Source organism: Astatotilapia calliptera, chromosome 16, assembly GCF_964374335.1.
Source record: "Astatotilapia calliptera chromosome 16, fAstCal68.1, whole genome shotgun sequence".
NCBI classification, from domain to species: domain Eukaryota; kingdom Metazoa; phylum Chordata; class Actinopteri; order Cichliformes; family Cichlidae; genus Astatotilapia; species Astatotilapia calliptera.
This window is the reverse complement of record NC_137437.1, coordinates 36,067,072-36,095,017: the sequence shown is the minus strand read 5'-3', so window position 1 is coordinate 36,095,017 and position 27,946 is coordinate 36,067,072. Positions and strand designations below refer to the sequence as shown.

General features: G+C 43.3%; 1 protein-coding gene across 1 annotated transcript in view; it reads right to left on the bottom strand.

The window, feature by feature from the left end:
• lrp1bb (low density lipoprotein receptor-related protein 1Bb) overlaps positions 1 to 27,946 on the bottom strand; it is a 259,062-nt gene that overhangs the window by 81,334 nt on the left and 149,782 nt on the right. Inside the window, exons 25-36 of the mRNA XM_026144138.2 lie at positions 27,510 to 27,714; positions 24,112 to 24,276; positions 23,612 to 23,856; positions 19,298 to 19,429; positions 18,934 to 19,161; positions 18,010 to 18,184; positions 17,635 to 17,729; positions 11,624 to 11,773; positions 5,850 to 5,990; positions 5,643 to 5,768; positions 5,359 to 5,490; positions 56 to 190 (exon numbers count right to left, since the gene is read on the bottom strand). Of these exons, the coding sequence (XP_025999923.2) occupies positions 56 to 190; positions 5,359 to 5,490; positions 5,643 to 5,768; positions 5,850 to 5,990; positions 11,624 to 11,773; positions 17,635 to 17,729; positions 18,010 to 18,184; positions 18,934 to 19,161; positions 19,298 to 19,429; positions 23,612 to 23,856; positions 24,112 to 24,276; positions 27,510 to 27,714 (1,929 nt within the window). The remainder of the gene's footprint in view (positions 1 to 55; positions 191 to 5,358; positions 5,491 to 5,642; positions 5,769 to 5,849; positions 5,991 to 11,623; positions 11,774 to 17,634; positions 17,730 to 18,009; positions 18,185 to 18,933; positions 19,162 to 19,297; positions 19,430 to 23,611; positions 23,857 to 24,111; positions 24,277 to 27,509; positions 27,715 to 27,946) is intronic.

Genomic DNA, 27,946 nt, shown 5'->3' with positions numbered 1-27,946 from the left:
CAAACTTGACAGCCTGTGGAAATGACTCCAGGGCTCCAGCAGTGACGGTACTAACCAGCGATCCAGTCAACAGCAATGCCTTCCACACGGCTGATGCCGGTGGTAATGACGTCCTCCCTCCAGGTCTGGTCACGTTTGGCTCGGGATATTCTGTTCAGTCCCATGTCTGTCCAGTACACAGTATCATTCCCTGCAAAATGCACCCTACGGTTAATAATAGGAGACGTGATGAAAGCGGCTGCCACAACAGTATCCGTGCCCTCAAACTAAGCAGCTCATGAAAGCACATTTTACTGTATCATGGCCCATTTCACCAGATTTTGTGTGGCACAATAAAGCATGATAGCAGAAGCGCTAACAACTCAGGCACAGGTCCTTGTTGACATGCAGCTGCTGGATGGAAAAGGCAAATGTTGGGAAAATTTTACAGGGCAGAATACGGCTCCATGCAAAACACGGTGTTGGTAAAACTGTAACGGGCCCGTTATCATTTTACGGCGCTGTTAAATAAGCTAATAAAATAGCGTGGTTTGCCTTTTTTATACCCTTGTCTTCAAGTGGATCTTTCTGCATGATTGTCAGTTAGGCTGCACAGGTTGTTAAGAGGGTAGCTGGCGTTATATGTTTAATTGCACGTTCGTATTCCCACCGCCTTTACACTCTGTTAACACAGAGATGATATATGACATAACACAGCTGCAGGGATTTCATCTGTTCTGCTCCAGCAACCTCCATTCTCTATAATGACATGTAAATGTTATGTGTGAGCTATCAACTGCTGTTCTTGGATGGGCTTAGTAATACATTTGTGTGTTCACCTGTCCAAAATAATAAAGGTGAGGACCATCATCAATCTTGTTCTGTCCTTTAGTAATATCTCATTTTATATTCAGGTTATTTCCTCTTTTCCAAAAGCCGTGGTCACACTTCAAGATTTCCAACGACCCCTGAGGTCTCTCGGATTCAGAACGAGGTTTTAGGTTTTCAAGATAGTCGAGGGATGAGTCACTGACTTGTAACTACTGTATAATGAGGGACCTGACTTGGCTTTTTCCCCGCACTCAGACTTTTTCTTAAGTCTGCGAAGGTTTGCAGTCGTCCAGGTCATAGCCGTCTGAGGCAGAGTTTCCCAAACACAGGTGTGCTGTGAGAAATGATCAGGTGTGCTGTGGGAGATTATCTGGTTCCAACTCATTAGTACTCTAAGCGATCAGCGTGAATAACGGGCAGAACAATTATTTTTCTACCACTAGAAGGCAGTACAACTACCTGCTCTAATTAAATGGGTTGCCAACTGCCAATAAACAGAAGACGAAGAAGACAACACCGCCCATAATAGCTAATAGCCCCTATAGATAATAGGGGTGCAACGATACACAAAATTCACGGTTCGGTTCGGTACTTTGGTGTCACGGTTCGATATTTTTTTCGATACAAAAAAAAATGTTCATGCTTTTTTAATTTGTCATTTATTAAAATTATAAATATATATTTTAACTCAAAAGTACAGTTTTTAAATTTAATGTTGCTGAAACAACAAAGTAATAAATAAATAAATCTATCTGATGGAGGAATCCCTCATCTTTGGAAAAGAGAGTTTATTACAGAGAAATGGCTCTTTCAAAATAAAAGCTCTACTATCCGCTTCTTCTGGGCTATATTCTCAGCAGCATATTAAACATATCAGGTCCCCATAAGGAGAATCCTGTGCTAACGGCTGTCTAAATGACTCGGGTAAAGTTAGTAGCATGCTGCTTGTTGTTTTTGTCTGCTTCCACTTGTCTTTGCACTAGGATGATGTCGGAGTAAATGTGCAGTCATATTCGTTGTGTTCCCACTAGTGCTGTCAGCGTTAATCTGAAATGACGTTAACGCCACAACACGGCAAATCTCCGTTAACGAGCTACCGCGGATCGCCCCGTGCCTGGGGCTGGACAGCGTCAACATGTTAACGAGCTAACTGCGCTAACACACTAGCTCCCACCATGTAATTGAGCATTGCGTGGCACATCCAACATACTGTTTTACTTTAGTCCATGACTCGCTTACCTTCAGGGTCATACGTCACATGAAGACCAAAATAGTTCCAAAGGCCAGATCTGAATGAGGGTGGGGGAGGTTCAGTTTGCCATGTTGCAACAAGATTAGCTTCTGTCTGGCTAGCTTGCGCTGTGCTCAGTGGATCTGCGCTCGACAGTGCAGCCTGGGCGGAGTAGTCGAGCGCAGATCCACTGAGCGCTCAACACAGACAGCATCGTCAGAAGGAAAGTTGATAAAATAGATTAAAAATTTTGTATTGTTCCATACATATGCGTACCGAACCGAAAGCACTGTATCGAACGGTTCAATATCGATACGAGTATCGTTGCACCCCTACTAGATAAATATCTGAAAAGAAAAAGTAGTCAGTCCGACCTGGTCCTGGTGAAAACTCTGACCCAGGTGAAGGCCCAGCGTGAGTAGTGGTCAGAAGAAAGCAAAAAATCTATAGTGGGGACAAACCAAGCCATGTCTGCTATGTCTGGTGCGCTGGGGAAAATGATCAATATGCTTTTTGTCACATTTTTGTTTGGTGGTGTGCCATGTGATTTTTCTAATGTGAAATATGTGCCGTGGATCCAAAAGGCTGTGAAACACTGTCTATGGAGTTCAAAAAGAAGGTTCTCTAAGTTAAACTTTTACGAGTCCAGTCACCGTCTTTTCAAGCTTCTTAGAAGTTTTTCTTAATAAGAAATAAATGGATTTAATGAACCCTTTAAGACTTTAAATCTAATGGCATCACTTACTTCAGTTTCTTCACCAGGTTTGATGTTTTGGGAATTCTGAATATTTGTAAACAATTCGTTTGCACCATTTTCACATGATTCATGATTTACATCATTTAATGATATCTTTGCTCTAGCAGTGAATGAGTTTATCTTTGCCAGCACGCAATAAGGATGCTGTCTGGGATGTGTCAGCTGGAATAATGATTTAGAAGCTAAAGATTGAGTTATTTTAACAGCCTCCAACATTAAAGTAGACATTTATAGAAGAAAGAAAACGGTTCTCACTGAAGGTACAAACAACAAACACGATTCACCACTCGAGGCAAAAACACAGCGTCAAATACAACCAGGCTGCTAAGGAGCTAACAGCTGGTGACGAGCGACCTAGATGTAAACAGATGACTCCACGAGCATGCAAGCTCCACATCCCAGGAAACGCTGCATGGCTGCATTTACATGATGGAAAACCAGAGCGTTAAGGAGCTGGTTAAAAAACTCGAGCAAAGGTACAACATCGCAGCCTGTGAGGATATTACCCAGGCTCCTGAAGACGTGCAAAGTTAATTAGTGAACGTGGTCCTCTGCTCGTTTACAAAGAACAGTCGAATTTTGTGATTTTTGATAGTTCGGCTTTAATGGAGGTGGTGGTGGAATCAGACTAAGAGTGAAAAGACTGCCAAAAGTCAATAAGGGTTTCCCATTGCTCTATTTTCTCCCTCCCCGTCACCTCCCCTGTCATCTGTCCTCCTCCACGACACCCAGAAATCAATCTTACACATTTTGAAAAATGTCCCAATTCCGGTCTATCTGGGAGAGACGATGGAGAGAGAAGCTGAGGATGCACAGGTGTGGAAGTGTTTTTACGCGTGACGGATGAAATATATCAATCATGTCAGGAGCAGGACTAAAGAAATGAATCAAGTGTTCCTTTGTATTTATAAGTTGTTTCATTTTTTATGATAACACCTTCCCTCCACCATTTGTGATGTGAGTATGACATCTAAGATCATCAAACAGAGCAGCAGGCTGTAACAAACCAAGACTCACATCACATTTAATTGACACGGCTTGGAACAAGGCTGAGAGAAAAGCACGTCTGCTGCTGCACAATGCCTTAACTCGACCCCTCATCTATCGCTTCCTTGTTTCCTTGCTTACATCTTTGGTGGGAGGGGCTAATATCGAGGAGATTCAAGGATTTAGAAAGTGAACAATGAGACAAAGGGTTGGATTCATCCTATCTGACCAACCTCACCTACAAACAAAATAACTAAGCTATCAAATGTTGGAATACTTCAATGAAAATGCAGGAAATGAGCAGAATTCCATGTGTGGTGTTCACTGCATCAAAAATGTTTCCATTCTATAAAACAATACTCACTCGGTAATTGTTTCCCTGCCAGTGACAGGAGAGCGAAATCACAGACTGCATGTGGAATTAGCCAAACAACATTTTCAGGATACAGTATGTGTTTTTTTGTACTTGTGGTTTGTTGTGCATGTCATCTCCTTTATACAGTTTCCCCACAGACCTGTTATCATGCTTCGACAGCACCCTACACGTATCGCAGAGAACAGACGTTTCCGGTCTCTGGTATGTTTCTAGCTTTTATTAGAATAATAAATCATGTGAGAGGAAACAAATATCAGCACAAGCTGCTGGTTTGTGCTTTGCAACGTGATGCTACCTTCATGTTTTGGTGCATCTTGGGAATTTCTTTGGATTAGGAGTGTTTACATGGAAAATGGTGGATGTTATTCATGAGGCGCTCATTCATCTGGACAAGTTAAGCTCGACCATTATTTAAAAGATACACAAAGCCCAGAGCAACAAAGATCTTTATCTTCTCTTTAATAACTCAAGAAAGAGGAAATAAAGCGAATATGAGAGTGTGGCAGCAGCTGTGTAGTATTTGTGTACAGGTGCTATGACTAATGCACGCCACTCGCCACTTGACATTATAAAGCACTGGAGCAGCACGTCTTCAGGGGTTTTGTGTCCTTAAGGCTTTGGGGCTTTAAGACTTGACTCAGTTCAGGGATGGAGTAATGCATTCCTCTGACTGAGTACTTAAAGACAAACCTTTATATTTACATAAGTAATTATTATTATTATTATTGATTCTGAATCTTTTCATCATTCTGCCGTTACAGATCTCACACTCCCAGAATCCTTCACAGGTTGCGGCTGCTTCGAGTATCAAACATACTGCTGAGCAGGTCCCTCTCATGCTGACCTGTTGGGGCACACATTTGGGTTTGCGTGCCAGGCACCACAGGGTCTGCATGTATGTCAGGTAGTACAAGTCCAAGTATCCACATCAATGCCAGGACTCGAGCCTCCCCAGCACTGCCTTATAATGGCATGCATAATGCTATCCACTTCACTTATCAGGGGTATTTAATATTGTAACACTGGTACTGATCTGATCAGAGCGGACAGCTGCAGCAGTTCCAGATAAGGACGACTTTAAAACAAGGAGCAATATAAAGTGTGTAGGTTTAATAAAATGTCAGATTCTTTAAGCTCTCAGCGTCTAACGTCGCGCTTTAGCGGGTCTCCACTATCTTCTTATGTGATTGCACGTACCTGCGTGAAAGTCGACTCCCACAGCAAAAAGCGTTCCTGTGATGGGCATGAGGGCTTCGCTGTTGTCATTCGGGTCAAGAGCAATTCCCCGGATTCCCTCATGGATGGAATACATTAGAAATGAGTCAACACCTAAAGAGTCACAGAGGGATCTATTAGAGTGCAGATAAAAGCATTAAAGCTCAAGAACTCACGAATGCCCTTTGACGCACGTAGAGATTATTCATTTATCCACAACCTCACGCTGAGGGTAACGAAAGGCTCAAAGAAACTGGGAATCGTACCCTCGCAAGATGTGCGATCGCTACGCAAGTTGTAGCCAACGGTGCAGGAGCAGCTGCGGGTGTTCTCTGAAGTCGGGAAGCACAGCTGCGAGCATCCTCCGTTGTTTACTTGGCACTGATTTCTTCCTGATTATTAAAACAAAACCAGCAAACGCACCATCAGCAGGCATGTCCATCTCTGTGAATCACGTGAGAGAGGCTGCTTACCTTTCTGGCTGTCCCTGTCGTACACCTTCATGTGAACCACCCCACCCGTCTTATTTCTCAAAACAACAAGGTTGCGCCCGTCTCTCTTGGTGACCGTTCCCAGCCGTCCTGATTCCTCATCTGCCCACCAGAGTTTTCCACCTGCAGCCAGCAAAGAAAATCTGAATTAACTCCATTTTTAGAGCAAGGCCAAAGAGCGTTTTCCTTTCTTTTTCACAACATGGTACAAATGAGTTCTTGAAAACACAAGCAGAGTGCAGGCGAATGCCATCCTTCAAAGTGCAAATGCTGAGCTTCAGCCTGCACTCTAATCTCCTAAAGCTGGCACACTTATTCCTTAAGGCCTGTTAATAATTGAGGCCTTCTCTGAGCTGATTTCAGATTAAAAAGTGGGTTTCCTGTCTCGCTCGGCCCCATCGCTGTTGATGAGTTTCAGCCTTGAACTGCAGGAAGGTTTTTAGCTCCACTGAAGCTTTTCCTTGAACTTGAAAGACAAACGTTTCCATTACCGACTGAAACGGGCATCGCATTCCTATAAACAGATAGAAATACAGCATGTGCTGTTTGACCAACGGGGCTGCTGACTGCTGCACACCAAGCCCAGCACCTCTGTCCTCAGCAGATATCAGTGACGCACAGTCCTCGCCAGGCGCTTTGCCATTTACTCGACAGCGTGACAGGAACTTCTCATTTTACAATCCCACTGAGGTGACAAGTAAAAAGGAGTTAAGTGAGTCCTCTCCTTCCAGGATAAACATCAGAGGAGGTGAAGATGACCTCATTCTAGAAAGGATAAAACCACAAAAATGAACAGAGTATCTACAACATACCCCATAATTAGGTCACACAAACGTGGCTATAACAGACTGTATGTTGTAAAAGCTTAGAGCAGCGGAGGCCGGAGGAATCACCTTTGCATTTTCATACAAACCCCCAACAGAGGAATTACTGAGCTGAGCAGCAGCAGCAGCAGCAGCGAGCGCTCATTAAATGCCTCCTTCTTTAGAGCAATGTCAATTACCAGCAGATTTCTTTTTCCTGCTTTGTGCTAATGCAACCATTCAGAGCAGTGCTGCTCCTGGACACAACCTGGTGCAATTTAACACCCTCTTAAATTAGATTAGCAACCTAACTTAAATGACAGATGCATTCTCATCCAAGACAATATGTTAAGTACCATCTAGAAAATGTGCCCTGTACATTTTCCAGCATCACTTCCTGGAAGGCACGGCGTTCTTTAGTTCTCTTGCACGTTTTGTGTCACTGCATTCAACCACACACCCCCACACACACCCACCCACCCACCCCCACACACACACACACACACACACACCCACCCCCACCCCCCCCACACACACACACACACACACACACCCACCCACCCCCACCCCCCCCCACACACACACACCCACACACACCCACCCACCCACACACACACACACACACACCCACCCACCCACCCACCCCCCCCACACACACACACCCACCCACCCACCCACCCACCCACACACACACACACACACACACACACGCACACACACACACACACACACACACACACACACACACACACACAGAAACAATTCCCACTTCCATTAATAGCTTTAGGCTGAATGCCATCCTTAAAAGAAATGTAAAACTCGCTTCCACAAATCAGGTAAACTCCCATGAGTGGGAATGACAGTCTTCGTGCAGTTTACAAAACATTACACCCCGGAGGGCACGCTAGCCGAGATTAGCTTTGCACCCCGTGTTAATTTAATGCCGTTGGGATCACTGGCTAGGTGCGATTGCTCGCTTGTGGCACATCATATTCAATTTCCACCTCAACTGCTAGTTTGATCCCCGGCAATTCACGGCTGATGGATCACTCACACCTTCCGAAATAAGCCCTCTCTTCTCCCTCAAGCCAATCCAATTATTACAGAGCCTTAGGACCGAGTGGGTCAAACTTGTGTCACTAACGGTGCCTTCATTATACCTTTTCACAGCCAGCGCGAGCAATCACTAAGACATGAAGGCAAAATGAAAAGCCAGCACCCCATCATGGAGAAACGTACGATTCCTCCCTCAGAAGTGCGTTCCCGATTACCAGTGCAAATCTGCTAAACCCGTTTCATGCTCGTCTGCCTAGTTGTACGTCTGCATCTACCTCCCACTGTGACGGAGATACAGATTCATCATTTGTAAACAAGCTTTCATCGCTCACGCACGATGGTTCTTCGGAGTAACCTCAACCACTCAAATATGACTAACTGATCAATCAAGCTTGTAAACGACCAGAGATGAGAAGAAATGCTTCTCAGATTTATGCTCATTAATGCTGATTGCTCCACTAACCACAAAGGACACAAAAGCCTTTAATTCACAGGTACTTTATCCCCACCAGCGCAGACAATGCATGCTTTTAGTTGCAAATCCATATTACTGTCATGCTGGCATATGTATTAGTATATTTCTTCTTTGTTCTTTACTGAACTACAAAGACAAAGGAAAGCAGAACTCTGTGGTAAACACAGCAAATGGTCACCAAATGCACTTAACTGCAAATCACACCATGCCGACAAAACTAAAGCTGCAAAGGGACATTTTCTGTAATGGGCATCGCTGACAGGCTGTGCACTCGCCAACAACAAAAGAAGCTCAGGAGTGGAAAATGACCTGTCTGGCTGCTGTCCTGCTCTCTTCCACCAGCCTCATTTTCAGCTGACCCTGTAACTTTTACAGGTTCATGCTCAATGATCTACAGCAAAGGAGGACTGAATGTTGGCATCACGAAACACGGTAACATAAACCCTACAAAACCCGGCGCGTCCATAATGTGTTGCACAAACACACTATTTTGTAGGTTTGTCTCTGCACAACAACAACAACACAGGCAGAAATTTTGCTTTAACTTTTTCATTTTTAATCAGAGCCTGAAAGTAAACTGGACACGTGACACGAGCACTTTGAGTTTCCTGCTCTGTTGGTACGTCGGAACAACTGAAGCGGACGCAGCTCATTCATGTTTTTACATTTGTATCTCAGAGCTTTTTGCAGTAATTTTAAATGTAAAAAGGCCAAATCTGTCACATTGTGACAGCCCAGCCCAGCAACACGGCGCCGATAAGAACAAGAAGGTCAGATTAGAGTTTTCCTAAAGCATCTCGAGAAGCCTGCGCAGTCCTGAAACAAGATGAAGCCAAGACTGATGCATAAGGTTAGACACAGCTCGTGATCAGAGGCAGACCACACTACCTGTCAAACATGCTGGGGCAGTTTAAGCCTCTGAAAATGGGTCATGAAATATAACAAATCCTGTAGTTGCTAAAAAGTTCATGTGACCCCCCCCCCCACATGACTGACATATTGATTGCTTGATTGAAATCCCAAAATCAGGTAAACAGTAAAGGACGTGTTTGATAGATCATGTATCAAATGATGTTAAAAAAGTGAAACATCGTCCAATCATAAATCTCTATTACTGGTGTTTAACTGGTGTTTAACCAGTACAATTCCTCTGTTTTACCAAACGTAATGGTAAAGCAGCAAAGTACGGTTCGGTCGACCAATCAGCTTCTTCAAGATAACAAAATGTGGATAATTGTGATTGATGGAGACTTGCAGACATCATTTCACTGTTTTGCTGTAGCTGCTGCTGCACTGGAGCGCAGCTATTAGTCTGTGTCACCTCACATTCTACATCCCATTTGTGAAATGCAATGATGAAGTCTCCAGTGTCCGTTCCTGCACAGCCAAAGTATTCACTATAAAAATGAACCTAAAAATTGTGGCTTACACTTGCAGAAAGCTAATAGTGTACAAAACAGTGGGACTCCATCCTGCCACTGCTGTGTTATCCTGCAACAGTAATTAATGCTCTCTGCACATGCTGACAGATACCCACCGCACAGAAAACGAAGGCCTGTCATGGTTAATAACATGCTTCAAGAACACGCTGAATCACTCTGACAACACTCTTCCATTTCATATTTTAGTTTATTTGTTTGTTTTTTCTTTTTTTCCCTTCAAATCACAGTTTGCTTCAGACCCACACACACAAAACCAAAAAAGTCTCTCTTCAATAAGCCTTTGTTTGCTCTCTTCTCATTACCAATCTTGGCAAGTGTAATGCATTCAGATAGCTCACAGGGAGGTTTCCCAATTGTCAAGGTGCAGCAGTGTGGAAGTGAAACAATTTAAAATTCAAATTCTGCTCTGCAGCTTCAAAGAATAAAAGGTGAAATAAACACATCAATGAAACGTGAAACGAATGAAATGGGACTGAAGTCTGAACCGTGGACACTGCAGTGGACGCTTTAGCATTAAAGATGCTGCGTGTGTAATATGTGTGTCCAGCACAGACACTGCGACAACGTGCAACAACGCAACAATGACCGCGACGATCATCGTGCAGCTATTATTTTTAAAACTTGTTGTCTCTGCTGGCGCTTGTTTTCTTTTCCAGTCAGTTTGATAAAAAATCCTTTTTGATACAGATCCAAAGATCACTGAGTCATGTCCATTAGCTTTGCTGCACATCACAGCCACCGAGATCTTTAGCGGTGTTATTTATCACTCCACCACAGTAGATTGCTGTACAGTTCGTGGCATCACGACTGTTTAAATAGATATATAACCATGGGTCTAATCCCGAGCTCAGCCCTGCTTCCACGATCAGACGAGATGGGGCTTGCTCAGGGCGCTATGCCCGTAAGTATCCCACGGTGGTTAGCACTGTTGCCTCGCAGTCAGAATTTCAATTCAGTTCAACTCCACCATCAGGCCGTCTTTCTGATTTTACATGTTCTCCCCGTGTTTGCGTGGGTTCTCCCCGGGTCCTCCAACTTCCTCCCACAGTCCAAAAACACGCAGTTAGACAGGTCAGGTTAACTGCTGATTCTAACATGCCCACAGGTTTACATGTGAGTGCGAATGGTTGTCTGTCTCTGTGTGTTGGCCCTGCGACAGACTGGCGAGCCGCCCAGGGTGTACCCTGCCTCTCGCCCTATAACACCTGGGATAGGCTCCGCCCCCCGACCCTGAAAAGGATGGATGGGTGGGTCTAATCCCATTTACACAAATTGTTTCACAAAAACCATTTCAGTCTCTTTGGATAAAACTCAAGGTTATCCAAGATTACACGTGTCAGTAGCTCCCGATTGGTCGAGAGTGTGGCGCGCACATGGCATCGCCTATAAAAGCATTCACTTACGTCAAGGTGTTTGCTTGTTTATATAGGTATTAGGGGCATAACGTTAGCAACATTTTCTGGGTTGTGGAAACTAATAATGTTCTTTACCTGTATCAGCTAATGAACTGGACAGGAACCCACTCACGCTGTACGTGCAAACTGGTTCTACTTCCAACTCGTCCCCTCGTAGCTGCCAGCATCATAGAAGCATCCGGTATATTCGTACAGATGTTTTCTGCAGGCAGGTTTTCATCTACAGCATGCTGACGCAGATTTCAGGCGTTCAGAACGAACCTACTCGCTGATAGATGGTGTGACACGCTGGATTGAGCGCTGATACCAAGAATCACTCCGTAATGAACATCCTCCACCCTTCTCATTATGGAAAGGGTGAGAAAATCAATCATCAATCATTGCTCTGTTGTGTTTTAATTATCTAATGCTCCTAATTCTTCACATAGAGTGAGGCACAGCTGTTTGCATGCACTCTCTAAACAGCTTCATTTTAAAGCCACTTAACTGGTTAAACGTGTAATCCTTTCACACTCTGAGTAATCCTCGGCACCAATCTGATGCACTTGTGACAAGCTCCACTCACCCATCACGGCCAGAGCTGTGCCTTTGGCTAACTCCCTCTTTACAGTCTCGAGCACCTCCAGCCCACTGCCATCCAGATTGCACCTGTTGATGGTCCCGTTGGTCGAGCTTATCCAGTACAGCTTGTTGGCAGCGTAGTCTATCGAGAGGCCTGAGACACAGCGAGTCAGGAGAGGATATCGAGTCAGCAAAGAAAGCATCATTAGGGACAAAAATACAAAATGTAACATTTGAATATGTAAAATAATGATGGGTGTAGATTAAAATTATGTTGTCATTTGAGGTATTACAGTAAAAAAAGGACACTTGGACATTAATCCATCTTCACACAGCTCCTCTCACGAGCAGCTGAACTCAGAACCGACTTTATGAAAACGTTTGTGAGGTCAGTAAAGTCTGTGTTTCAAACACACTGAGTATTAAACACTTATAAATATTAACTTGGCCGGTGTTGCGCCAAAAACGGATTGTTTCCATGTGTAATGTCTTTACTTATATTGATAAACAGACCTTGTTGAACAGGATTTACAAATGCGATGTGTATAAAATGTAAAAACTTGTGTTACTGTAGCTACATTATAACCAGTCTGGACACTTGGAATATGTTTGCAGGACTTTTGTTATGTTTGTCGTGCTTTCTGCTGCCCTGTTGGCCAGAAAGCTTAAAAAAGACAATTTTAATGTCAACCAGATTTTTTAACTGGATAAATAAAAGATAAAAATCACCGACTGCAGCTTCGACCTTGTGACAGGAATGTTTTTGTGGCTCAAGATGACTTGATATCATTCATGACCGACACTTAAGACGTGTTTCACATATTACAGGTTATTTTTAGCAGTTTAAATCCAGACAGTTACTTTTTGTACTGGGATCCACGTTAACGTTAGCCACGTCACTGCTATCAGGTACCTGCTAGATTATCAGGTAGCAGCTACCTAATAGCAAAATGATAATGTTAATCTTGGAGCTACACATCAAATATTATAAGTTCTGTCCGTTTGTATCATTAATATCGTTATTAATTAATTTAACAGTTTCTTATTTGGTTATTTCCCCCCCGATATCAAAAATAATACCGTGTATCGAGTCCTCTCACTGGGTATTTCTGAGAACAAGTGCACTACACGGAGGTTAAGATGATGCAGTTTTGAAACGTACCTCTGTGATGCTGCGTAAATGCTTTTCCTGCTGTTTGAGTGCGTGCTAATAGAAATGCTGACGTGTTTACTGCTGCTTGTTTGTGGGGGATTTGTTTAACAGGACTCCAGCTGGCTTGAAAAATGAACAAACAGGAAGCAGACTGCTTTTGAATCCATTTCCTGCCTGATGTAATGGCGGGAATATCACTGTTAATGGTGGGAGCTAAAAGCAATTTCAGTTGTGTACCTCTGGACAACTCAATGTCTCCCACCATGTGTTGGATTTATGTCTGGCAGATTCACAGTCACAATGCATCATTAATTTACTCTTGTCCCCAGGTCTGCCCCATAATCATAAATGAAGCCAGTGAAATATTGTGCAGCATCCTATCTGTATTGCTGACAGGCCCAGGAGCATGAAAAACCCTGTGAAGACGACGCTGCTGTGTGTGACAAATTGGGTGTTTGACCTTGAGCTGTGTAACAAAAGCGAGTCGAGATGAAGAACAGACGATTGTTTTTGCTAAATCGAGCTAAAGCTTATTGTCAGGGATGAGTCAGCATCACCTGACGCCAGCACAGGAAACATTACATATTCATACTAGAGATGGCACGATACCACTTTTTTATGTCCGATACCGATATCATAAATTTGGATATGTGCCGATACCGATATGTTTTTTAATCAATAAAACTGTTTTTTTAATATCTTGCTGCATTTTGTATAAGTTCATACTCAAGTTTAAATAAACAACAACACTAAAGCTATTCTGTTATACCTGTATGTAAAAAATACACTCCACCCAAAATATTTCGTAGTTCAGCAAAACTGATCAATCTAATAAACTTAACTTAAACTAACTTAAACCTGCACCATCCTCCCTATTCTGGTGTTTTAAAGAGTACTTAGCAGAAATATTTAGCAACCTAACTAATAGGGTTGCAAACTCCCAGCAAAAAAAAATAAAAATAGGGAACCACACCCCCCACCTCATGATGCTTAATCGACGTAATCAACTTTGTAATCAACTGCTCTGCCACCTGAGCTACAGGTGGCAGAGCAGGTCAGCCACTAATCAGAAGGTCGGTGGTTCGATCCCAGGCTGCCTCCTGGCTGCATGCCAAATATCCTTGGGCAAGATACTAACCCCATGTTTGCCTACTGGTGGTGGTCAGAGGGCCCGATGGCGCCAGTGTCCGGCAGCCTCGCCTCCGTCAGTGCGCCCCAGGGCGGCTGTGGCTACAATGTAGCTGCCATCACCAGTGTGTGAATGTGTGTGTGAATGGGTGGATGTAGTGTAAAGCGCTTTGGGGTCCTTAGGGACTGAGTAAAGCGCTATACAAATACAAGCCATTCACCATTTAATTTGATGCAGTGTGGAAAAAAAATGCACAGAAATAAATTATTTTTTTAAAAATAATTAAATAGATTCAACATCTTCCTTCAACAGAACTGCAGACTGCACAGATGCTACCTTCCCAAAGGAAAAAGTACTATAGCTTACTAGGGTATATTAGACTTAACAGTTACTATATGCAGTAATGGACTTTGGGTGTCAGATTCAGATAATTATTTATTAAAAGCTCGACATTTTAAATGAGAATATGAAAGAAAAGTATGTCTTTGCCCCCTTTTCCCTGTTCATGCCCTATCGGCCCCCCTGGCTAAACTTTGCTAGATCCGCCCCTGCACAGTTACCAGCCGTCAGCTGTAGAAAAAGATCCTGGAGTAGAAAGTAATATTAAATAAATTCTAACAACAGCTGATCAAGCTTAAACGTGCTGCTGTTGTTCAGCCGCTGGTTTCCTCTTTCTGGTGCAAAGTGGGCCAAAAACAAACTAGAGAAACGGACTCGCGACAGAAAAGCCGATCAGCTGATCGTTAAGCAGTTTCACGATTGAAGTAGCAGCAGGAGAGGCAGTCGCTCCAGGTATTGGTTGTTAAGCTTAATGTGGGAATGCTTTACAAACATTCAGAGATGAACTTACACACTTGCTTTACTTCTCTCTGGGATCACTTCCTCAGAGATGAAATGCTGGTTTGGTAGCAGGCTTCAAAAACACACAGCCACTCTATCACGTGACCAGACTGCTCCGACATGCTGAGGTTATGAGCCGAGTCACCCCATGTCGCAAGTTTTGTGAGGTGCTTTTTTTATATTTAATGGATCGGATTACATTTTTTTATTTCTCTCCGATATCCGATCCAGTAATTTAGGTCAATATCGGACCGATACCGCTATGTAATATCGGATCGGTCCATCTCTAATTCATACATCAGCTAAACATACTTCACATGTGGACCTAGAAATACATTCACAGTGACAGTGAATCCCGGACCCCCCCCCCCATGTTTCCTCAGCACTTCTTCAAAACTAGTTCATTCAGCTACAACAAGCTCACCATCCTGATTAACAAAACATGCAGGCAGATATAAAGATACAGAACACATGTTCCCTCCAAATAATGCTAAACTGTGTTTGTGGCAGCTCACAGCACGGTGGATGTTTGTGCCGTGATGTTGCACACGCATGCAGGCAGACAAACACAACGCAGTCACAGCGAGTAATAACAGAAATATGAATCTCATGAACATTACGCAGGAAGCACTAACTAACCATCCAGTTAATGATACTGGTGTCATTTCTGAAAACCTGTGTTGTGTAAAAATACATCACAGCAGAGCGACAAGGTCGGCGCTGCCAAAAGTCCACGTGTGCACCTTTGGATGATGTCATGTTCCTTCTGAAAAACCGACAGGTACATTTTTCTACTGATCAACTAAAGAAAAGGAAGCAGTTATAGCCGAGGACAGCAGCTGTGCATGAGCCAGCGGCTCCACAACATCAGGCTGAAGAGTTCTAGAAATCCTGCTAATTACTGAAAAAAACATCTTAAACTCTTAAAAAGTGTTGGTAATATAATTATTAGTCTTTGAATAAAATTTAATCTTTTTAGTTTTCTAAGTTTTACTTTCAAGTATCTGAATTGTTCCTTTTTACTGTATTATTATCATTATTGCTACATCGTGTAAATTTGTTACATTTAGAGAAGATCTTTTTGAAACACTGCCTACAGTTACAGTAACAGTGGTATACTTCACCCTGCTTCTCTTTTATTCAGCAAAAATCTCACTAATTCTTATTTAAAAAATCATGTTTTTAAGCAACAACAGTCTTTTCACAAGATTATTTCCCACACTCTCGAGTTTGGTGCCACGCCTCCGCCCTAAATGTCTTTGGTTACAGGATATTTGAAGGTTTCTTGGATGTCGGGCATGTTTCACATCTCACAGTCATTTAAAGGGAATCTAATGAATGTAATGAAATCATATTTGAATTAATGGCAATAAGCTTATTCTCTTCACATCTGAGTTTTATCTGCAGGAAAACCCGCTGCACTGTACAACACAACTCTATTTGTCCAGGACAAATATTCTTTGCCTCTCCCTCACACATCACTAAAAACGACATAAACAACAGTATCTCCATATCTACACTCGAGAAGGAATCCGACAGCGGCAACAACATGATGACTGGAGCCAGAAAGGTGAACTGCTGTACAGATGTTCAAAGGTGACAGTGGTGCCCGACCAATGAACCAGAACAGAGACCTGCCAAATAACTGCTGTCTCAGCAGATATCACTGAACTACCCTCAACAGCATAAAACCGATTGATTTACATGTTGAATGTGTTGATGTATACATGTTTGCTTCGGTTGAATAAACATGAGCTGATTTTTATCAGACACTTTAAGACCTTCCGCTTGTCCTTTTCAGGGTCGCTGGAGCCTATCCCAGATGTCACAGGGCGAGAGGCGGGGTCACAGGGCCAACACACAGGGACAGACAACCATTCGCACTCACATTCACTCGCACATTCACACCTGTGGGCAATTTGGACTATCCAATTCACCTGTCCCCACAAACTGCATGTCTTTAGATGGTGGGAGGAGGCCGGAGTACCCGGAGGGAACCCACGCAAACACGGGGAGAACATGCAAACTCCACACAGAAATCGAACTCAGGACCTTCTTGCTGTGCGGCAACAGTGCTAACCACCGTGCCGCCTATTTTACTTTACACTTTAAGACCTTCACCCAAAACTGCTTTTGGTAATATTTGATGATTTTGCCCAATCAGATAACTCGACGAGTTTGTGTAAATGCCAACAGGTACAACTATTACATCTAAATCTGTCAGTAAAAGTCAGCACATGCAAACACAGGATAAGTGAGTGCAGATGTATTATAGTGAGATCATTGTGCCTTTGACATAGTACAAATCACTTTGAACACATCTGGAATGACGTAAACTCCAGGACGTCTATTTGAATTAAACTGCAGAGACACTCAGATGTTATTTTCTTGGTGGATCTATAATGTTTGAAGTAGGATATCAGACATTTTTCAGACATTTGAGCCACGATTAAATATATTAGACTAAGCACATCTGCTATAAATCACTTCAGTTAATAATCTGGTTAAATATCTTTAGACCACAGACTGTTTCTGCTTCACTCACTATGTGTTTATGCACACTCTGCATTTCATTATTAATCTCTGGCTCTCTTCCACAGCACGTCTTCATCCCCTCACTTCAACCAATCACAGCAGATGGCCCCGCCCCTCCCTGAGCCTGGTTCTGTCGGAGGTTTCTTCCTGTTAAAAGGGAGTTTTTCCTCCCCGCTGTCTCACACGGGGTCGTTTGATTGTTTCCCTGTTTTCTTGTATTATTGCAGGATCTTTACAACATGCAGCATCTTGAGCGAACCGCTGTTGTCATTTGGAGCTATACAAATAAAGGTGAATTGAATTGAATCAAAGATCAGGTACAGCTTGACAGCATGCCATCCAAAGCTCTCTGACTGACCTACAGGGTCCCTCTGATTCTGGTGGAGCACCTTGCTGTTGCTCCCATCCATGCTGGCCATGTTAATGGTGTTGCCGTCTGTCCAGTACATTTTCCTGCATGAGAAGATGTGAAACGAATATGCAGTAATTCAAAAAGGCAAAATATCAAAGTATAACATCAAAGTTATACAGCGCAATCAATGACTGTTATTTTCTAAACTGTAACTTGAATGTGGGCCAAAACATTTGCTCTGACAGCCTTGTGAAAACACCCGAAGCATGTAGAACAGTTTCTATACAACAGGCTGTGATCCCTCGTTTTTCCAGGTGAGGCTTCCTCACACACTGAAGGTGAAGTACTCATAAAGTGCACAGGCTGCTCTAATCTACTTACCCCTTGGCAGGGTGCACTACAAGGCACCTTGGCTTATCAATGCCGTGGATGATGGACGTCTTTAGGGACCCATCAAAGCGAGCCACATTGATTTGGGACTCGTCATTTTCAGAGCTCAGCCAGTATAAGTTCTTGGAAAGCCAGTCTAAAGCCAGACCGCGGCAGTTGACTATATCTGTCAGGAAGGGCGTGAAAAAGCTGTCAGGCTCGTGCTTCAATGAAATACATGAAAACAAGATACATAAGAAGCAACATAACAACATACACACATGCTTATATAATGCAGAACAGATGGAAACAGCAACACATAATCACTGTGATAATAATTAATCTCAGTTACCAAACTTTAATATAACGAACACCTCTAAAGTCTAAAGACGTGCACGTTAGCTCAGAAAAGAACATGGTGTACGAATCCACACCCAACTGTGCAGGTACACCTGCAATCTCCATACAATTATCCTTATGTCATATTTAATATATTGATCATAAGAATATACAAACATGTGCATAATAATGTAATAAGAGAATAGTAATACCCACCCATGTGTACTGGTATATACGTGTTTTCTGTAACAGTCGCTCCACTGATGAGCTCTTTAGCTGAAGATTTTTGTCGATATCCAGGAATTTTGAGCTCTACTGTTTTATAAACATTATTCAAACTTATTATTTTTGATTAAGAAACCAAATTTAAGTTATTTACTTGCATTCCTGAACAGAAAAATATTTAAAGGGAATCTTGACTCTGAAAACTGAAGTCAGCTCGTCGTTGTCCTTATAAACATGTTTTTGACAGATTTCTCAAATATTTGTGTTTCCTTGTTTTTAGGACAGCTTGTCTGATAAATGTATTGAGCCGTGTAAACAAAACAAAAACCTTCAGGGTATCTTTTCATTTACTAACGTCTGGAATCGACTCACCTAAGGAGATGACAGTCTCGAGCTGGGTGCCGTTGATGAACGCTCGTTTGATCGTTTGAGTTTTGATGTCGGCCCAGTAGATCCTCTCCTCCTGGGAATCGTAGTCCACCACGGTGACGTCATCGATATCTGGCACCGTCAGAGCCGTCATGACGTTCATGTAAGGGTCGTCGATGTCCACGCCACGGATTTCGGACCGCCGCACATACAGGAGGAACCTTTTCAGCGCTGGTGAGATAATTAAGCAACCGATCACTTGGCATAGTGCACCCTCTGTTTTCACAGACAGGAGTTATAATAATGACCGATATGGACGTTGGTGTAATCTAAAGAAAGAGGAAATATAAAAGGTGTTCCCACTCACCAAAGCAGGACTGTTTGTTGGTGGAAAGCTTCATGAGGTGTGGACAGGTACAGGAGGCTGTGCGGTTGTAATTGATGAGACACAGATGTGAACAGGGACCACGTCCATCGTTCTTTTCACACGGGTTAGGAACTGACGGGAGCGAGGGAAGGGAGGAAAACACAACACAAAGTAAAATGAGGAGTTAAGAGATCAGATGGGATAATAACTGGATGCGAACTCGACTAAAAAGCCTCGGTGACATTTACAGGTCCGTCTGACTGCACGTAAGGAAACGAAAGCATCATTTTGCACTCGTGTGGCATTAAAGCAGAAAATAAATGAGAAAGCATGAAAGTGGGGCACTTCTGAAGAGAATAAATGAAAGCTCCGACACAAGTTCTGAACAAAGGTCACACTCACGAGAGAAACGCTGAAAAAGTCAAATATGTTAGGACGTCTGTTCTTAAACACGGAGAAAACGTTGGCTTTGCAGCTGATCCTGACGTATCTTGATGAGTTTGGAGGTTTACAAATACATGAAATTATACAAATAAAATCGCCTTTCATATTCTGCCTCTCGCATCAAAGGTGACAGTATCACTTGTGCTTCTGCTACCACAAACTAAAATGGTAAATGGCCTGTATTTATATAGCGCTTTACTAGTCCCTAAGGACCCCAAAGCGCTTTACATATCCAGTCATCCACACATTCACACACAGGTGATGGCAGCTACATTGTAACCACAGCCACACTGGGGTGCACTGACAGAGGCGAGGCTGCCGGACACTGGCGCCACCGGGCCCTCTGACCACCACCAGTAGGCAACGGGTGAAGTGTCTTGCCCAAGGACACAACGACCGAGACTGTCCAAGCCGGGGCTCGAACCGGCAACCTTCCGATTACAAGGCAAACTCCCAACTCTTGAGCCACAATCGCCCACTAAACTGAGCGGTGCCCTTGTAGGCGCAATACAAAGGACTGAGTTTGCACCATTTCTTACTGTACTCTCTTCACACTAAATCACCTCAGTCAGACTAAAGAAAATCACCCACAGTTCAATAATTTCTCATCATGCTGCAGTCATATTTCATGCATCAGAAAAAAGCATTTCTCTATCCACTCTGGATGATTCATGTCAAACAAGCTCATTCAAAGCTTATTTCCCAAGCTCCTTCAGCAGCACACTGGAGAACCTCGTTGCATTACAAATGGGGCTCATTTAGACTGAAAAGAAGCATCTCTGTCTTTGCATTCTGGAAAAAACACCCGGCCGACTCAGTATGCTAACAAGGAAACACGCTAACGGTGCTGCACTTGGCTGAATCGCCGTGTGGAGGAGCGACGGGCAGCAACATCGCAGCCAAAGTGTTGCTTTATTTGAAACTTTCAGAAGCAGCGGAAACTGTTACCTCTCAAAAACAAGAAGAAAACAAACACATTCATTTTCTGTTAAAGCCTCTGAATGCAGAACTTATATGTTTGTGTCCATCAGTCACTAAAGGAACAGAAGAAAATTAAGGTAGAGCTATCATCAGCTGTACGTTTCACGCCACTAAATAGATTATAGTGAAAAACTGACCCAACTGCTGAAAACAGAAACTCAGTGGAGACATTAATGTCTATGCAGTCTAATCACTGAGCTTAATGTAAGTGCACCATGATGTTACAGGAACACATCGGCATGTGTTGGTTAAACTGTTGAAAGTATAGATTTTTATGTTACTGCCTCTTTATAACGGCCAAATGAAAATAAGCTTCCTGTTGCTGTCATTCATTAGAATTGCCCCGATGCTCTCCTGGGCCCCCCTTCGGCCCCTGCTGGAAGCTTCAGAGGGAAGCTGGGTGTTGTGCTCATTTCTCCCACCTTCATTTCTTTTCCGATCCAGATGTTCAGGGGTCAGTGAAGCATCACATCCTGAGACACAGGTTCTGGCTAAAGTGACTAATAGTGAGCTCATCCCCACTTGAGCTTTTTCCAGAAAGGATTCGACGCGCTGTCTCTCTTCTTTGGGTGAAAGACCTGGCTCACACTCATCTACCGTGACTGCGAGGACAGAACGTCCACTGACACTGAGGTCCCTGTATTAGGACATGTCTGTTGTTAAAGACAACTTGATGCCATTTTTAACTAACCTGCTGAATTCAGTGAAGAGGCTGCCTGATAGCAGGCGTGAGGGAGAGAAATGATACAGCACAGAACTACAATATTGTATCAATATTGATACAATATTGATACAATATTGATACTACAGAACTTCAATATTGATACAATATTGAAGTTCTGTAGTATCAATATTGATACAATATTGATACAATATTGATACAATATTGATACAATATTGTATCAATATTGTATCAATATTGTATCGTATCAATATTGAAATTCTGTAGTATCAATATTGTATCAATATTGTATCAATATTGTATCAATATTGATACAATATCAATATTGTATCAATATTGTATTGATGGATGGATGGATGGATGGATGGATGGATGGATGGATGGATGGATGGATGGATGGATGGATGGATGGGTGTTGTTCAGTCTATCAGGTAGTGTTGTTGAGTGTATGAACTGAGATGACGTTAGCAACATTAAAACAGAAACCCAACAAGCACAGGACACACTTAGCGTGACCAAGGTGAGAAATCGAGAAAATAACACCGACTGCAAAGTTTTGGAAAACCATCGCTTTTCTTAAACACTCCAAACCCTGTAAAGCAGATCTGCACACAGCCGTACGCTGCATGCAGAGAAGCATAACGCTGGGTACGGTCTGACTAACTCAGATGCATGAATGTCACAGGCTGTGGATGTGACTGTAACAGCTCATGATGTCACAGAGGACCCGCGACTGTAATACCTGCAGTAAACACGTGGTCTACTCTCTAACACACACAGTTCAGTTTGTTAAGTATATGCAACGTTTATTTACTAATTTGGACATGTTAATCACGCCGTCTCCTTGACAACCACATTTTGCGGTAACAAAAATTAGGGCTGTCAGCGTTAACAAGCTGCCCCCGCTAACGTGTTGGCTCCGCCCAGCCCCACGCAAAGGGACTAGCCGCGTTAGCCGCGTTACTGCAGTTTTGGCGGTAACGTCATTTTAACGCGATTAACGCCGACAGGCCTGGATAAAATGCATACTGACATGTTGAAAGTTGCAGTGATAGTGTTAGAGTCACGGTAGCGCCTCTGCAGGCTCAGATGATTCCCAAGTCGAGCTTCTCCAACAGTTCAACGGCATCAGTAGAACTCACTGTCATCACCCTGTTGTCTTCTTACTCTCTAATATACAGTCTTAAAGAGGCGATAAGCTAAAGTAACCTTCTGCTCGGTCCTGGTGTCTCAGGTCCATAAAGCCTCGGCTCGTTCAGCGCGTGCATGCAGATTTACCGACAGGTCTTGGTGATGACAGATAAAACATCTGCATCACACATGAGGAAGGAGGACAGGGCTGATACTTGATGGAGACATCGATCAGGTTGTTGGCACATGTGACCAAACTGTCAAAATCCAGGTTTAATTCTGATGCATCTGTTTTACAAATAAATCAAAATTCAATGTCAAAGAAAAAAAACAGTTGATTGAAAATGCAGTCAGTGCTATTAATTTCAAGCCTGGCACTGTATCTCACAGCCCGATCTGCATATCAAATAAAACACGTGTAGGCCTCCTGTCAGATAGCTCATCAACTCTGCTTCTTTTGTGGTCAGGAACTTGGCTTCTTAGCGTCTCGCTGAATCGATTACCTGTTCCACGGCGATGCGAATACAGATCTGGAGTGAATATTAATGAAGTTTCAGAAGTATTTTGAATATTTTCTGCAATCACAACACCCCATTCACACTTTAATTGATTTGCTTATTGGACATGCCACAGTTATTCACTGGCAGATGTGCTTCTCACTCAGCAGCTTCCATTATTCACATTTTGTACAAGAAAAAAAGGGAATATAAGCCAATTACAATAATATGGATGATGAAAAAAAAACATTAAAAGGTACCATTAACTCAAGCTAGCTAATTCTCTGCATGACTACCTTTTCATTCAGACACATGCTCATTGACTGACAGGCCAAATTAAGGCAAAGGCAGAAGCTGAAATTAATTGCAATATGCTTCATTTTTCTTCCTTTTGCTACATGAGACTGAATCCACAGTAGTTCCTCTAGTACGACAGGATTAAACCCAAATTCAATTTTTTATTGGTGTTATAACTGAATGCTCTGATTCATTATTTCAAACTCCTTAAACACGTTGTACACATCCAGCCATCGAAGCTTTTCCCGTTTCTAACAGCAAAGCCAGAAATAACGAGCTCACCTTGCGGTTGCCTGCTGGGGTGGAAGATCTGCAAGTCAAAAGGCTGAGCACTCGTCTTCTGGATGACCGTCACATTTTGCCCGGTCCACTTATTGGCTCTCGCTAAAGTGTTCGTCCTCCAGTCCGTCCAGTAAACACTGCCCCCGAAGAGAGACACGGCGAAGGGGTGGGACAGGTATTCGTGGCCCCTGAGGATCTCGATGACGCCCGTACCATCGTAGAGGGCAGAGAAAATGGCGTCGGAGCTGTTCAAGAGAGGCCGACAGCGTATCAGTGCTTTAAACGACTCTTCAAACGCATCGAAGGGGACGAGTGGACACAGGGAGATCACAGTGAAACCCTCCAGTCCACTGATGGACCTACTAAATTGTTCAAGACCCACTTAAACCAAGAGGTGGCCATTGTACCAGATATTACATTTTCTCCATTATTTCATGCCTGCTGGGAGAATTTAATGCCACACATGCCTCAGAAGTCCTACAAAGAAGATGAAGACTAACCGTGCATCGGTCCAAACAATTCTCTTTTCCAAATGGTCCAGTGTTAGTCCGTTAGGCCAGGCTCCAATCTCCATGTCCTTAAACACAATGTGTCTGCCTCCTCCGCTCATTGATGCAGCCTCGATTCGGGGGAAAGTAGCATCCCAGTCGGTCCAGAAGAGGATCCTTGGAAAAGGAAAAATGTTTATACAACAGACCAAGAAAAAAACATACATCCACAAAACTGCCTGTTAGGCTTTACAAGCCATCATTTACTGCTGTTTGTCAAAGCCAGAAGCTGAAAAATGGGGTAATTGCTCGCAATAAAATGATGCTGTAACTGCGTGTGTTAACACAGACAGTGGCAATGATGATTGTCCAAGAGCAGCACCAGCGATCCGGCGCAACCCTCAACATCTGTGACAGGCCTGGAAATGGGAGGCCATCTGTTTTATTATGACTTTTCACAGCTCAATGAGGCCTGAAAATGAACACCATTATTGATGCGGCCAGGACACTACCCCGAGTCCTACTCCAACGCAGCAAACATCAACGCTAACGCCGGTCCACAAAGTCATCCAGAACGGACGGGAAACTCACACACCGACGACAACGACACTGTGTTAGGAAGAAATATCCTCGAGCAGATCGATAGCCTTATTCACTTGATAAGGCGTCCCTGATCAATGACCCACTACTTTGAGTGGATTTGAGTAATTAGATTAGAATTATTGCCCTGTAATGGAAATGCGCCTTTAGGCACCAAAAGCAGCCATTAATCCTACTCTGCACAACCATGAAATGTACTGTAGTCATCCTCCCGCTATAGGGGGAGTGCATGAGCAGATTACTCATTTCTTAAGAGTGTTAAATTGATTTTTGGAAAGTCTGGCTTTGCTCTAATCTTAAATGCACCGGCCAAAATATACAACTCGTGGTTAGTTCTCAGTGAAATCCGAGCAGCACACCAGCGGCAGAGGCAAACCGATTCATGCTTTGCTGATGATGGATGCTGTAGACAGACAGTGTAAAATTAACTCGACTTCCAGGATCGCGGTGGTTACGCACATAACCGATTTCTTACTTTTGCTCTTGGAAAAAAGTAACTCGTTTATTTTTAACATGTCTCGGGTATTTTTTTAATGTCAAGCAGTGTCGTCTTAATGGGTAGAGCTCTATTATATTTATTATTATTAAGCACTGATGCAAAGCACTGAGGGTAAATTCAGATTGTGGGTGTGTACATGTTTAGGCGTCCTTGTGAGGACAGAAAATTGGCATGTTGCGTCTTTTACTGCTAAATTTGAGCTCACAGTACACTGCCTGTGTCAACAGGAGCGAACCACACTGCACTGGATCAAACAGGAGCAGCCGGTCATATTTCTGACGGGACATTTTGCTCCAGACCAGAACAGAACAAAGAGGTTTTCTTACGCTGGCCTTGAACGCCATGTCATAAACGTCCTGGTGATTCAGCCTCCTAATGACTCCTTTGGCTGGTTTCCGGGTGGGATGATTGTACAGCTTTGAATGACTTTAACCTCCTGAGACCCGAGCACTTTCGTAGCATGCATCTTTAATTTCTCTTTGCTATTTGGCTTTGTAGAGTTCGATAGAACACCATAAAGTCACAACTGACTAACGATGTGCAAAACTCTTTATTTGGAGTCTGAACACAGCAGCATTTAGTACAAAAACTAAATGAGAAACAACAACTTTGCCCCTTTGAACAACATGGCTCATTGGAAAGAGCAAAATTTAGTCTTGTGGTCTAGACAACCCAAAATGTGACGTCCCCACATGTGGACGCCCGGTCCTTTTTGGATCGTCTCTAAACTACACAGGTCAAAAGTATACAGACAGGCTCACATACGTACACTCACTTGGTTTAATTACTGAAATAACCGACTACAACTGACGATGTCTCTGTGGCAGAATAAAGACAGCGCTCACTGGACTCACCAATACTTCCTCAGTAAAGGTCTCAGGACGATGACATGTTCCCACATGCTGGGACAGGTTTCATCAATTCAAACAAAAGCATGTAGATATAAAGATGTGTCATCAGTTTCTGAAAGAAGACCTAAACTGTCATCCTGGGATGTTCAGGAACAAACCAACGCTCAAGCTGCCATGAACTGGAAACAGCTGCAACACCAGTGTGACCGACCACACTGGAACCAGTTTTACATCGCCATGGACTGAGGAGGTGCCCGCTCTGAAATCCACACCACGCTGCTGTCTGGACAAAGGTTTTCTGGTCAGAGGAGACAAAGACTGAGTCGTTTGGCTAAATGACGAGAAAGGTGAGGATGAGAAACTCCGATATTCAGATCCAAGCCTTTGTTATGCATCGACGTCCTGACAGAAAACATTCACCTGACTTAAAGCAGACAAACGTAAGCAGCAATCCTCACCTACATGTGTGTTAAAATGATCAAAAGCATGATTGTAATTACTTTCAGACATTTACCAGTTTATCCGTCTTTTATTCATTTACTTTGTGTAACAAAGACAGCATGTGGACAATCTCCACGTATAGAAACATAACCTCCACCTACTTCACACTAACTGAAGAGGACTTCTGAGAAGATGTAAGATATTAAAAAGAAAACTATTATGCACATAATAGCATCATTGTTTCACTAGCTGAGATAAATATATGCACATATATCCAGATGTCCTGAAGTTTGACTCTTCCTGTTCCCACGTGCTGGAATATGTTTCTTATAAAGGAGATTTAAATCACTCTAATCCAAAAAGCATTATTACAACAAAAACACACGTGAGGTACCTATAAGCCTGCAGCCTTTAAGCAATGCCTCGTGCATTTCAAGCTAAACATGACGAGCTCCCACTGTTCTCTTTCTCTTCAGGCACCAACAACATACGAAGTCTCCAGATGTGTCGTATCAGTGGCTAATAATGAGCTGGACCTGTTACGCTGCTGTTGCAGACATGCTTGCTGACTGCAGGGCACAGAAAAGTCATTCACTTCAAAGCCACAGATCATTCTGCAAAGACCCTCTCTGTGCATCTCAGCAGGATAAACAACAGCACGATTTGAAAACTGGGCCCAGAGGCGAATGATTCAAATAAGGACAAAGCTTTTGTTTTTAAAAACGGTGGTTAAAGTGTTTCAGAGAAAAACATTCTCGAAGATCAAGAGAGAAGTAAAGCATATAAAGCAGGAGGTACAGCAGCTCTTATTACTGGAATAAAGAGCAAAGCACTACTGACTGGATTTTATAACTGCTGCTTTAATGAACCCAACATGACAGACATGTTCATACATCAAGGCCGATGCAGACGTGAAGAGCAGACGGAGGATGTGCGTGTTTTTCTTTTCTCATAATTTTGGTGCCTGATGGAAAAACAGCTACCGAGTCTGTAAATGAGGGAGCTGGTGCCCAACGTACCCCTGTCCCGGGTCGAGAGCGATGGCCCGCGGATGCTCCATCCCTCCGGCTATGAGCGTAGTGCGCATGTCTCCGTTAAGCTTGGCCACCTCGATCTGGTCCAGATTGCTGTCGATCCAGTACAGCTTCCCAGTGATCCAGTCCACAGCCAGACCCTCCGGAGTGGCCAGGCCGTGCTGCACGACCACCTCGAGTCCCGTTACCCCTGAAACAGCATTGGCAGCAAGACCGCATGACTTCACGTTCTTTCACATTCATTCAGCCCTGAACTTCTCTAAGCGTGCCAGAAGGCAAATGTCTGGATTTAACAGAGCCCTGCTAGCTCGTTAAGTCAGCGCGATGTGTGATTGAGTGCCTGTGAGAACAGACCCTAACCCTGGGCGCTGTCAGCTGCGTGCTCTGCTCGAGTGCTGCACGTTCCCCGCACCAAACTGCAT